General features: G+C 40.5%; 1 protein-coding gene across 1 annotated transcript; it reads left to right on the forward strand.

Moving 5' to 3' along the window:
• Positions 1-2,293: 2,293 nt before the first annotated feature.
• On the forward strand, positions 2,294-4,724 carry cmklr1 (chemokine-like receptor 1). The gene is made up of 2 exons (XM_054773574.1): positions 2,294-2,390; positions 2,472-4,724. Exon 2 carries the CDS (start codon positions 2,499-2,501, stop codon positions 3,534-3,536), a length of 1,038 nt encoding a protein of 345 aa, XP_054629549.1. The 5' UTR covers positions 2,294-2,390; positions 2,472-2,498; the 3' UTR covers positions 3,537-4,724.
• The last annotated feature ends 9,789 nt before the right edge of the window (positions 4,725-14,513 follow it).

The raw sequence follows: 14,513 nt of genomic DNA on the forward strand, positions 1-14,513 counted from the left end.
TACCGAGGCATAATTGTTGCGACAGATTCAGCCATCCACAATGTGCGGGGCTCCTCCCAAACACGAGGATGTAGCACTGAGGACATCTGCATGAAGATGATGACAAAGTTTTGCCATTTTGAAAAGGTTATGTGACGAGCGAAGAGGACAGCAATGAGTTGTGACAGTTGGTTCCCAAGCCCTTCCCTGGTCCCGCCCCTAATGCGTGTTGCTTGAATGAATGAAAGAGATGTATCAACAGCCAAAGACTTTCATTTCAGGATAACATGATCGATGGGAAAACAGCATTTCCAAATGCATGCAGTTGTGCACATAAACCCCAAGTTCCCATCTGCTTAATAATTTAAATTACTAGTCTGAAAATACAAGCTCTAATGTAGATAAATGACGAAAAAGCTACGCTAATAGATACTATTTGTCTTATTGCTGACAGTCATACCCTCCACAAAGTGTAGTTTTATTGCCGTGTTTGTGTGTTTCTGTGTGTGCGCTTGCATATTCATAATTTATCCTGAGTCCAAATGTGATAAACATTTTATGAAGACTTTCTTTTGCATAGAAAACGTATTTTCACACCTCATACAATTGCTTCTACTAGAAAACTGCGTCTGTCCTTTCCTATGAATGCATCATCGCAGATTAGCAGCAAGGAAGTGCTGCCAAAAAAACATACTGGAATTATGACCTTTCACCCCTTCTACTTGAACTGCAATAGGGTTAGTAAGGTGGCCGCGGAGCAACGTGCAAACACAGAAATGATTCAAAATCCAAACCACACAAACACCATGTAAGCGGAAAATAATGCAAATTAAAAATGCTGCAATAACATAGACAATGGAGGATGAAAAACAAATGCTAAAAACCCACACAGACCTCCAAAACACATGCATGACAGAAATGCTGTAAATTCACAGAACAAAATAAAAATTAGCCAGGCTAGCAGAAATTTAGACAGAGCTGAGGGAGATCCATCTTGAAAACATGATGATGCCCAGAAGAAAGTTGGCGGAATGAAAAGGTAACATTTTCTTTTTGTCCTTGTTAAACACTTGGCCCTAAAAATCGATTTCTCTATATGGGTATGCTGGAGCCTATCCCAGCTGACTTCGGGTGAGAGGCGGGGTACACCTCGGACACGTATAGACAAACAACATTCATTTTAATCGCCAATTAACCTAGCATGCATTTTGGAATGTGGGAGGAAACCGAAGTACTCGAAGAACGAACTCCACACAGAGATGCCCAAGCGGAGATTCGAACCCAGGTCTTCCCGATCTCCTGACTGTGTGGCCAACATGCTAACCACTTGGCGGTTTATTGGTTCCACATCCAGCCGTGATAAGTGAATTTCTGAGAATCAGGATTTCTTATTTATAAATGGAATATATTTGATGTGCATACACTGTAAAACTAATATGTGATCTTCTAAGTATGTTTTTTTAACACTACGGGAGCCCTCTAGACATGAAACAACACCCCATAGTCACCTTTACACTCATATTTCCCAATATTGGAGGCATAATCACAGAAAGTAAGCCATTTAAGACATAAATGACATAATGACATAAATTCTCGTGTGTCGCATGAGGATTTTCAACACGAGGAGACTTGAAATAAAGATAATAGCTTCTTTAGTCCTCTAAAATGTTGGCGGACCAGCCTGCTTATGCTAGTACTAACCTTACTGTTCACAGATTAAGTAGTAATATTCATTACATCGTGCCAATCATTGCAATGACAGTGTGATGATAAAGACAACTGTTGTTCACTAGATTGCTCCTCTGTGGTTTTCATGTCGCCTAAAGGAACAAAGATGGCAACACACACGTGAAACAGCTTGCTTGTTAAAGTCAAGGGCTCGCTATGGTTTATATGAAAAGATTTGACTAATAACCAGATGAACATAAATGTTAAAATGAAAAGCTGAGTCTATTTCCAGCCCAGCCGATGGTTTATGGCTTTATGAACACTGTGCTCCCATGTGCAGTCTTCTTCTGTCAGCTTTGAACAAACACGTGTGGCTGACAGGAGGCCTCTGGCAGACAACAGAGAAGCATCCAATTCCCTAAACATCAGAGCCATCTCCCAAAACTCTGACGCTGGCACATGTGAATATTTTATGTGTTTCATGTTCACAAGACAGAAAAAGAACACAGCAGTTTAACACTGTTTTCTTTTTTCTTGACAGTGGGGTTTCTTTCTTCCCTTAATGGACTTCTGCATTCTGCAAGTTTAAATCACTCGTCTCAGCCTCAAATAGCAGGACTGAAAGTGTGGTGTTGCCGTGTTGAGACACCATCCGGTCAGCTGATTGCTCATTATTTTGGAGGAACCCGCATAGCTCTGCTGACACTTGTCTCTGGGCAGCACCAAGTCAACAGCAGTGGGAGGTTTGTACCGACATTACATTATCTGTCAAATTGGATCAAATGCTGCACTGATTTGTCATATTTTTCCTGTTTTCCCCACAGTAATCCTATTTCAACCGTTGGGCGAAAATGGATGATTTGTTTTATGATTATTCCAGCAACTACAGCTATGAGGAAAGCCTCATGCCACATGAAGAACCTGTTTTTCAACACAAATCCACATGTACTGGCGATGTCCTTTGTGTGTCTCTGCTCGTGATCACCTCACTCATTTTTGTGCTGGGCTTCTGTGGAAATGCTGTGGTCATCTGGATCTCTGGCTTCAAGATGAAGAAGACAGTCAACACAACATGGTACCTGAGCCTGGCCATCTCCGACTTTGTCTTCTGTACTTTTCTGCCCTTCATCATCACCAACATGGCCATGGAGAGGTGGATCTTCGGACTCTTCCTGTGCAAGTTTGCCTCGTCTGTGTTGTTTCTCAACATGTTCAGCAGCATATTCCTCCTGGTCATCATCAGTGCCGACCGCTGCGTGTCTGTCGTATTTCCCGTCTGGGCTCAGAATCACCGCACGGTGCGAAAGGCATCTGTTGTTGTGATCCTGGCATGGGTTCTCGCCATAGCGCTGAGCCTTCCCTCCGCGGTCTTCCGTGACGTTCAGAATCAAATGGGTCGAAGCATTTGCTACAACAACTACACATTACATCAGCACAGTCACAGGATAATCGTAGGCAGCCGCTTCCTGGTGGGCTTTGTTGTGCCTTTTGCTATCATCAGTATCTGCTACTTGGTGATCATTTTCAAACTTCGCACCAACAGAATGACTAAATCCTCTAAACCCTTCAAAGTCATGACAGCGCTCATTGTGACTTTCTTCGTCTGTTGGCTGCCCTACCACGTGTTTATCCTTCTCGAGCTAAACCACCAAAGCTACAACCATAGCCTTTTAACTGCTGGACTACAAGCGGGAACATGCCTTGCAGCAGCCAACAGTTTCCTCAACCCGGTGCTCTATGTGTTCATGGGCAATGACTTCCAGCAGAGGTTTAAGACTTCCTTGCTTTCAAAGATGGAGAATGCCATGGGAGACGAAGGCCGCACCACCAGCCGGTATTTGTCCAGGTCCAGCTCTGTAGATGTAGGCAGGGCGTCGACACACATCTAAAAGTCTCTGAACCGAAATGAAGGTAATTTGCACAGCAACACTATATGACCAGTAAGCTGCAGGCAATTTCATCTTAAACGCGTGCGCAGGCTTGGATCCTGATGTAAACTTCATGCTGTATTTCATCGGGGGATGACCTCAGCAAAGGCCTCCACACTTCAGGCGTGTGACAAATAAATAATGAAAATGCAAATTACTCGCATATTTCACATCCAAAACAATTCACACTGGCGGCAATGGCATTCATGAGCGTCTGAGCACATATTCCCCGTAGTTGGGAGAGCCAATAAAAAATTCATCATTCCTGAAAAGAAAAAAAATATGTCATGTTCATGTTCAGTGTGAAAGTGTCAAAAAAAACAAATGTATTAGTTAATCACACGAAGGCCAGCATCTAAATTACAGAGGAAGAGACAATGTATATAAAAGGGATTTTTAACAAATAATACTGTATATATTTTCTGATTGTAAACATTTAACCACTGCGTTTAACAATGTACTGTGTATCCTCCCTTGTGAAATACACACAAAAAATGGGGTTCTTTTATTAAAAAAAATATACCACATATATATATACAGTATATATGTGTGTGTGTGTGTGTGTGTGCGCTCATTTACCATGTTCATTTGTGACCACTGACCCACAAAGATAAACACATTACTATGCAATTTGAGATCATTTCAGCTTAAAAGCAAGTCTTTGCTGAAGGGAAGAGAAACAAAAAATGATTACTGTTTTCTCCATTTTCAAATCTAAACTGAACCTCCAGCCGCCCTAACATCGATCTGTAATTGTGTTTGCTTGGCAGTGTTTATTTACTGGTTAGTGGTTAAATGTGATGGATAAATGGGTGGATATATTTTCGGAGACAGGGTGCACTTAGTTGTCACATGAAGGCCTCGCTTAATGACAATGGGAAATGAACATCTTCATTCAGTCCACTGCTCTACACGCTATAATTGCTTTTGGACAGGAGATTATTATATGATGAATAGATCCCTTTGAACAATACCGTTCATCCATCACGCTGCAGTTGAAATACAACACGTCCAGCTGTTCTAGCCAGTCAGAAAACAGCTTGTTGAATGGACCCATGCCTTTTGTCATTTTCACAAGTGAAAGCTGTACATTATCATCCACGCATGTAATTATTTAATTTGATTTGACCTTTTTAAGTCTCCATTTTCAGAAATAAAAATGTAACTACGGCAAACAGCTGTTACGTGTTCTTATTTCTCAAAATGAAAGTAAGATAAGTGGTTCAATCACAAAGATAGATGACGCAATTAAGTCTCACCAGTGAATATTTGCTGAGTGAAATGAAAAGCACGGGTCACGTTAAATGTCATTATTTCATTGTGACCTGACATGCCAAAATACACTGCCGAGGACTTTGAAGTCACCTCGGCTACTATCAATCTGAGTTGTGATTGCTCATATTTTGGAAACGATGGAGCATGTTTTGGGGTCAAAAGAATACCTCCATTGCAGGTATAAGCTGCACACAATAAGATGAATGAGTCTACTTTGCCCTGTTGACCTAGGAAATGAGTTTTGTAGTTACCTATTTCCCACAGCAGGAACAATTTTGAAGAATTACATGAAAAGAGCAAGAGAACCTGGTTCTTTTGATGTCGTAATAGACAAGGTCCGCATTGCATGGTTACATCACAGAGCCTGAACGGTGGCTCCAATCATCTCTTTCAATATCCCGACAAGTAGAGCATGAGTGGTGTGAAGTGATTCTGTCACAAACCCACAGAAAATGACATGGTGATAAAGTCATTCTTTTCAGTTCAAGTCCAAAACTTTGCTTTTGAAAAACAAATGAATAGCAGCTTACATCCCTACATACTACAAAAAGTAACAAAAGTGCAGTGATTTATTTCTCAATTAATTCTAATATAATCCAATCCAATCCACTTTATTTATGAAGCACATTTAAAAAACAATGTTTACAAAAGTTTTGCATAGTGATTAGAATACAAATAAAAACACAAGATCAAATGCAAAATCAAAATAAATGAAAGAGACAGCGATCACGCAACTCTCAGTATTGCTCACTAAGATTTCTGTTTAGGCTTGCCCAAATTGTCCATATTATGGACATTGAAGCTGAGCTCTGGAAACCATTTTCACATTTCAAACTAATTTCTGAAACGAGAGGCTGTGCGCTTTCAGCAATGTGCTTGTTATTACAGTAACCCAAGGACTGCGCGTCACAGCAGCTCTGAGAAGACAAGGCTTTGATACAAAGCGGAGCGGAGGTTTGTTAACGAAGGAGCGTGAGCCTGTGTGACAAAGAGGGACGGGGAAGCAAGCTTTAAATGACAAAGTTCTGCAGAAAATGTATATTTTATCGTACATTTGGGTGTTTTTGCTGTGTTTTTGTTTGATAACAAAGGAGGTCGTCCGGCTGAGATAAGGGGTTAGGGGTAGAATTGCGGTTCAGCCTAACAGTGACGGTCCTTACTACTTATTGAGATTGAATGATTTGTTTTATGATTATTACGGCAACTACATCTATGAGGAACGCCTCATGGCACACGAGGAGGCTGTTTTTCAGCACAAATCCACATGTACTGGCGACGTTCTTTGCGTGTCTGCTGGTGATCACTGCACTCATTTTTGTGCTGGGCTTCTGCGGAAATGGAAATGCTGACTTCCTCCCTCCTTGAATAAGTTGTGTATGACTTATTCAAAGAGGGAGGAAATCAGCTGAACCCCAATAAGAAGAAGAAGGACCGTTAGCTAGCTCACTGTTCCCGCTGAATCCCAGTTCGACCCCTTCCCTCTTATCTTAGCCCTTACCCCAAGCTTTTGCACGTTCACGAGAATCAAGTGGTGTCCCAATTCTCCTTAAATCAAGGGGTAAGTGCTAAGGGGTGTACAGCCCTAGAAACCAAGTGTGGGCGGGGACCAGACTTGAAATGAAGCTGTGGCAGAGTGAAGATCGAAAGAAGCATATGAATGTAAGTAATAGCATAGCATAATTATTGATTTTCACTCATATTTGATTAGATATTCAATCACACCACGTAAATATTCACCATGTTTTGAATTGTTGGTTGGCTAATTATAACTAGCCGGCTAACACCGATGTAACCTAACTTCACTGCAATCTACTGCATTTCATGAATGATTAGACAATGACTAGATAGCGACCACATTCGCCTGTTAATTGTAATTGTATTTTAAGATCGCTCGTTAGCGAGGGGACTCTACATTACTGAACTGTACTGTAACGTTCGCATTTAGTTGTTGGCTATCTAATCACTAACGCAGCATTTCGTAGTGAGGTCTGTTTGCTGTGAATTACAGCCACCCTAATCCACCAACAATTCTCACGGTGAGATATGGTGAGGCAGCACACCACATTATCGAAGTTCATTCAACTTTGGACTCTAACATCCCATCTATTTTGTTTTTTTTACCATTACTCTATATTGTTTTCCGCACACTGTTACGATACTACTATTACTATTATTATTTTAGTCACAATGAGTAAAAAGTTGTAGCCCATCAATCATGCGTATGTGTCATCCCTGCAGGAGATGCTGAGCCAACTGACCTCAGCCCTCTGCTACACCGCACAGCACTCCAGGACCATTCTAAAGATGCAAACCCAGTATGGACAAGTCAAAGGCAACAAAATGCCATTCTGGACTTTCTTACAAAAGAATTTGGCAGACAACATCAACGACAGGAGGAGACCGAAACAGGGAGGTTTTTAAACCTAGGTTAGAGTAGGAAAAGGGATGGTGTCACTTTCTCTGTTTTGTTACTTCACGAAAACTAAACATTCAACTTAATTGTGTCAATGCTTGTACACCATTTTTCGTCTTTTCAATCCTCCACTTTTTCGTATTCCTCCTAATTTTCTGTCCGCTAACTCCTTTCACATTTCTCAACCAATTCAAACCAATCCAAGGTCAAAATGTTGAGCTCATTCAGGACGTGTTGGCTATCTCTCAGGACTTACAAATATTACCACATTCACTGTTAGTTCATATTTCTGGGACAAAAAAAATTATATGGGGGGCCCCCAACTGGTAGAAAATCCTTTCACATTTTTCCATTACTGTAACATTCTGCTTATTCTACAGGGTGACATGGCTCAGGAGGTAGTGTTTCTTTCCCAATGTGATGGTTGATGGTTTGCGCCTCGATCCTGCTGTAATCATTCAACTTATTTATACATTTCAACATTCAGTCTGCATTTTTACTTCACAGCATTTCAAATTCCGCTGTTTTTAGTCTGCTAAAAACGAACGGACAAATTAAATGGTGCCATTCCACTTATTCTACAGGGTGATATGGCCCATGGGGTAGACTGGTTGTTTCCCAACCCGATGGCTGCTGAGTCAATCCCTAATCCTCATGTAATCCTTCAACATATTTATACAGTTCAACAAAATCATTCTCCATCTCATTCCATCCATCCATCCATTTTCTATGCCGCTTATCCTCACTAGGGTCGCGGGTATGCTGGAGCCTATCCCAGTTGACTTTGGGCGAGAGGTGGGGTACACCCTGGACTGGTCGCCAGCCAATCGCAGGGCACATTTGAACAAACAACCATTCATACTCACATTCATACCTATGGACAATTTAGAGTCACCAATTAACCTAACATGCATGTTTTTGGAATGTGGGAGGAAACCGGAGTACCCGGAGAAAACCCACACACGCACGAGGAGTACATGCAAACTCCACACAGAAATGCCCAAGCAGAGATTCGAACCCAGGTCTTCCCGATTTCCTGACTGCTAACCACTCTGCCGCCATGGGCCCCCCATCTCATTCCAGCATTTTTAATTCCGCTGTTTTTTGTCCCCTAACTACTCCCACATTTCTCAACCGTTTCAACCCATTCCAACAACAAAATGTTCAACTCATTTAGGACATGTAAGCTAACCATCAGAACTTTTTTAAAAATTCTCAAATTGTCCATAATTCAATATTTCCTGTGACATTTTTCCCTTTGAAAATGAACGGACAATTCCAATGTCGCCCCCTATAATTTTACCCTTAACATTATCCATCCATCCATCCATCCATTGTCTATGCCGCTTCTCCTCGTTAGGGTAGCAGGTGTATGCTGGAGCCTATCCCTGCTGACTTCGGGCGACAGGTGAGGTACACCCTGGACTGGTCGCCTGCCAATCGCAGGGCACATTTGAACAAACAACCATTCACACTCACATTCATACCTATGGACAATTTAGAGTCACCAATTAACCTAACATGCACGTTTTTGGAATGTGGGAGGAAACCGGAGTACCCGGAGAAAACCCACACACGCACGGGAAGAACATGCAAACTCCACACAGAAATGCCCGACGATTCGAGAGATTCGAACCCAGGTTTTCCCGATCGCCGGACTGTGACTGTGTGGCCAACATGCTAACCACTAGACCACCGTGCGGCACCCTTAACATTATGTAACATGTAAATTAAATGTTCAATCAAAGTCAAGAAGGTTTTGTTGCTGCTGCTTAAAGTACACTCGCCTACTTGTTGGTAGCCAAGAAGATTATTAAGAAAATGACTAAAGTTAAAAGAAACAGTGGTAAAACACAAACAAAAAGTCACTGTTTCCGCTACACTGAACTTTCTTCCTGTTTACAATAGTGTGTACTCCACTGACCAATAACAGAAGAGAGCATTGTCACATGTATTATTATTTTATAGCTTTCTTATTATTTTTTTGTGTGTAGCTCTCACCTTCTCACAGAAGAAATACAGACGCAACATTCTAAATAATTACCAAAGGTCAAACATCTTTTGAAAGAAATCAGAAACAGCACCGTGGTTTAATATGTCAGATGATGTTTGCTTATTCAATCAGGCTCTGAACACCAATTAAAGTAGGGCAATGTCACGTCAATGCTCGTTGAATTATGTATAATGAGTAAACAAATAGTTCATTTACTTTCAGTCCACATAGTGAAATCCATAGAAGAATAACTTTCAGTTCACTCAGCAGTTTAACTAAGGTTCTGTTCTTTTTGTTTTATTATTATTAAATTATGGCAAAATTAAGATAAGGTCAGGTCAATGGACTGTCTGACTGTGTGTGTTTGTGTGCGTGTGTGTGTGTGTGTGTGTGTGGTGGAGTGTGGGGAAGAAAAAATGCGGGATTGGGATAAAATGGCCGTCGAAAAAGGTCAATGGGTGGACTGATTTTGTGTCTGAAGAAAGTTTTATTTGCAGGAGATTTTGGAGTACCGTAATAGCACTAACCCTTTTTACAGTACGGAATGAATGTCGGTACAAGATGGACGAAGAGGTTCTTCCCACCTTCATGTGCTGCACGCTGGCCATCCATCCGCTGGTTCTTTAAAAATGAATCCTTATTTCTCCTGCATCCTCCTCCTGTTCACTTGCTGTCCTGTTCTTTCATCTCACCTGTGTCACCTTTTATCTCATCCCCACTTCCTGTCCCTTGGTTGGACTTCCTGGGTCAAGCTAATCTGAAGCTGTCTCTCTCTCTTTTTATATGCACATACACAGTATATATTGTTTTAACTAGAGTTGTCCGATAATATCGGCCACCGATAATTATCGGCCCCATATTGGAATTAAAATGTGGTATCGCCAACATTTTTTTACCTGCATTGAAAGCCGATATAGAGCTTTTAGCACCAACATCGCAAAGTTGCTGCATCATGTAGTTAATACTGTGCCGCTCACAAGCCTGTGGGGAAGAAGCAACTCTTACTTAGCAACTTAGCAAGCAGAGTAATAACAGAGGTCACAATGAACTTACCAGCTCCATAGAAATTGCGGGGGGGTTACCAGTCTTTAAAGAAAGAGGAAAAAAAAAAACATCACACAGCAACATAATAGGTAGATAACAACAGAAAGACACTACCAACGGATAATGCTGAATAATCAACAACTGTGAGCTCGGAACGTGTGACTTAGCGGCCATTTGCTATAACAGTACAGCAAAGCGCGCTGAGAAACGGGAAATGCTCTTGGCAAAACCATATATGTAGACGCCGCATCGAGCGCTGCGCCTTACTCAATGTCGCCGCCATATTGGATGTGGCAAGGCTGCGCTGCAAGTGAATACAAATAAATGTACTTACTTTCATCCCTTAGCAAAAAGTTTATTCAAGTGTACTGTGAGTATACTTATTTGATACTAAAACTGAGGTAGTATACTTGAAGTTTACTTTTTATAAACTATATTTGATATACTTAAGAATAGTACAGTGAAGTACAGTATACTTAGCGTATGAAAGCATAAATAAAAGACCGAGTACAGTAGTACCTCGCATAACATAAACCTCCTTTTACATAAATTCCACTGAACATAAATGTAAAGTTTTTATTTCGTATTACAGAAGAAATTCCATATAACATAAAGCGTCAAGTCAGTGCAAGTTAGTTTTTTTTTCAATCAACTTTATTAATGCCTCGAGCCGGTGCACGTTCAGACTAACACTTGCTGACGCCTTCTGACGCGTCACGCTCTCATTGGCTGATTTTTGGGGCACCGCCTCCGCTCTCATCTCATTGGCTGATTATCGGGGCACCGCCTACGCTCTCATCTCATTGGCTGAGTTATACAGCACGTACGTGAGTTTGTGTGAGAGACAGGCTTGTCCCTTCAACCTCCTTGCTCTTCGTAGTCGCCCTTGAACTAACTTATAAACAATTAAGTTAAGTTACAAATTAAAATTTTGCACACAGCATTATCGTGTAGTGCGTGTGCGTTTGTTTGTGAGACCAGCTGACTCTTAGACTCGTTGAATCGCGTTTCGACTCAGGCTAGTCCTCCTCCTCCTTCCTGTCTCCACTTGCGCTGCTGATCAAGACATCTCGTGAATGGTAGGATTGTTTTTGTTTTTCAGTTTTATTCATTTACAGTAATTTTATTTGTTACCTTATTTTAGATTGGAATGTTACTGTACTATGTTTGGCCCTTCAAAATATTCAAAGTCCACCAAATATGGTGGGAAAATATAAGAAAACGTTAGCATAAACATAGTACAGTAACATTCCAATATATATATATATCGAAACGCGACTCAAAGAGTCTAAGAGTCAGCTGGTCTCACAGACAAACGCACACGCACTACACGATAATGCTGTGTGCAAAATTTAAATTTGTAACTTAACTTAATTGTTTAAGTTAGTTTCAGGGGGGCTACGAAGAGGAAGGAGTTTGAAGGGAGAAGCCTGTCTCTCACACAAACTCACGTACGTGCTGTATAACCAAGTGTTGGTCTGAACTTGCACTGACTTGAGGCATTAATAAAGTTGATTGAAAAAAAAAAGACTTGCACTGACTCGACGCTTTATGTTATATGGAATTTCTTCTGTAATACGAAGCAAAAACTTTACATAAATTCTTTATGTTCAGTGGAATTTATGTAAAAGGAGGTTTATCTTATGCGAGGTACTACTGTACTTTAATACGAAAACTTATACTTGAGTATACTTTAGTATCTCTTGCTCCAAGTCTCCTGGTCAGTGCTCTCGTCTCCCATTCCAAGGGTACTGTGGTCGAGCCCCAGAGCGGGCAGTGTGAAGCAGGCAGGTCATATATACCAAGTACATCGGTTGTACGGTATATAGACGAGTGTATTATTTAAGTGTACTTTTGCAAAGTTGAAAAGTATACTTATAGTATACTTCTATAAACTTAAAATGTTCCAATTTAGTCCGAAAAAAGTATTAAATTAGTATACTTTCTAGTACACAAAAAGTACATTGTCTGTTGTATACTTGTTACACTTATACTGAAGTATACTTAATAAAATGAACTTTAAGTATACTACTTTTTGCTAAGGGATAAAGCGCCTTTCTACAAAGAAATTTAAGTTAATGCCTCTTGTTTATACTTTCACACACGCACTAATATACTTGGGAAACAGTTAGGCACCAAAAACAATGTATTTGATCTTCTCAGATGGCTAAGATAAAAACTTTATTGATCCAACACAGTAGTAATTCACATTCCATCAGCTATAGAGCACAAAGTAGTGCCCAAAAACCATACACCGTGTATATATATATATATATATATATAGTAGTTTTGATTAGTTTTATTGCAATAAAATAAGAATCTAAAATAAGAACATGATATCAATCAATCAAAATAATAATCAGCAAATTCATGTATTTTAAACAATACGCCTTTAACTAAAACTAATGAAATCTTTCCAAAAATAACATAAATGAAGCCACAAGAACTTACTTTAGAACGATTTTACTCAAGAAAAAGACACAGTATGTGATGTTACGCATAGTGGTATCGGAATCGGAAATGGAGTGTTGGACAATATTGGCATATCGGTTATCGGCAAAAAGGCCAATATCGTACATCCCTAGTTTGAACCTTTCTGCTACAGGGCCAATGTCGGTGTTTTTTTTTGACCAGCTGGTGAATGTCACTCTTTGCAAAGTCAGGTGGGAACACCAGCAGACAAATGCTGACATATAATATGATAGGAGGTCATATTTCACCGCACTGGCATGTGATAGTGACCCACAGGGCGTCCATACGTATGCTCTAGAACAGCCTGTCAATCAATTCCAAAAGGAAAGCCTATTATATCTAAATGATGCTCCAAAAATGTGCTCTTATCTCTCACACATGCTCTACATATACAGTACGTGTATGTTTCCTTCTCACCTTGAGAAGACCACAGTTGATAAATCTGACTAGTTTAACATCATCGTGGCTTTAGAAAGCACGGTGTGGATGGTGTTTATGGTCAGAGGCAGCTTTTACAGTCTTGTTTCCTTCTTGATGCAAACAAGAATTGAACACAAATCCAGTTCTTACTTGACCCATCCACCTACACGGACCTTCTCTGTCTATGACATCTGAAGCGGAGTGAGTCTCATTTAAATGCAAATGGGTTTATATTTGAATTACCTGGAACACAGACATGCCCTCTGCGGTGGACACACACCAGGGTGAGAGGAAATCTCACTATCTGACGAGCTGACAGGGGCGATATTTAACATTGGGGGATGAAAAGGAGGATGCATTTGTGTTTACAGTTCATGAAAGTGTTATTGTTCGTTGTGTTATCCTTTACAGCAGGGGTGTCAAATTCAATCGCACGGGGAGCCAAAACTCAAAGCCGACTTTAGGTCGCGGGTCGAACAAGACAGCCGCTCCCAATAGTTTTTTTTATATCGGAGTGGGGGAAATGTGCATTTTTGAAAATATCTGTGTTTGTTTTTGTTCATTCCTGCTTGAAATGTCTACTTTCCAAGAGTCTCTGAATAGGGATGAGCGAGTACGCCACTATCTGTATTTGTGTCTGTATCTGTTCACCCGTATCCGTATCTGTACAATGAGTGGACGGGGCATAAAAGTGAATTTTGTGTTCAGTTGTGCTGTCATTGACTAATATGTAAATTTATTTGATGATATGAAACATTTATTTGTGACAAACATGCACAAAAATAAGAAATCACACCACTGTACATGAGACAGGTTTTCACAGTGCAGGGATTGGAACGCCAATATAAATTAAATCTTCAAGATGAAACACTCTTAATGCACAACACGATCATCAAACGTACTTACTTGTTCATAAAACTCCCACAGAGCGATAAAGAACGTCACGCTTTGTCTCCTTTTTTCTGTGATGTCTTCAGGTACACTCGTAATTGTAAGCGTTAGGCGCGAGTTGTTTTTCATTTTTATTCACGTACACCCATGACAATTGCCATACCCCTGGGGGTAAGCATACTCCGAAGCACCGTAAAGGAGGGAAAAGTTAGGACAATTCCAAGGGCCTATGACTGACAGGGGGCCCCAGCAAATAGGCAAATCATTTTGCTATTTGGTTGTGATTGTTTTTATATATGTAGGCAGGAAACAATTCAAACAACCTCTTGTATTTGGTAGTAACAGCTAAATATCCACATTGATCAAAGTAAACTTCCATATTGACTCACCACCCCCCCATAGCTACATGAAATGGTTTGGTCTTCTACTG

Source organism: Dunckerocampus dactyliophorus, chromosome 4, assembly GCF_027744805.1.
Source record: "Dunckerocampus dactyliophorus isolate RoL2022-P2 chromosome 4, RoL_Ddac_1.1, whole genome shotgun sequence".
NCBI lineage: Eukaryota > Metazoa > Chordata > Actinopteri > Syngnathiformes > Syngnathidae > Dunckerocampus > Dunckerocampus dactyliophorus.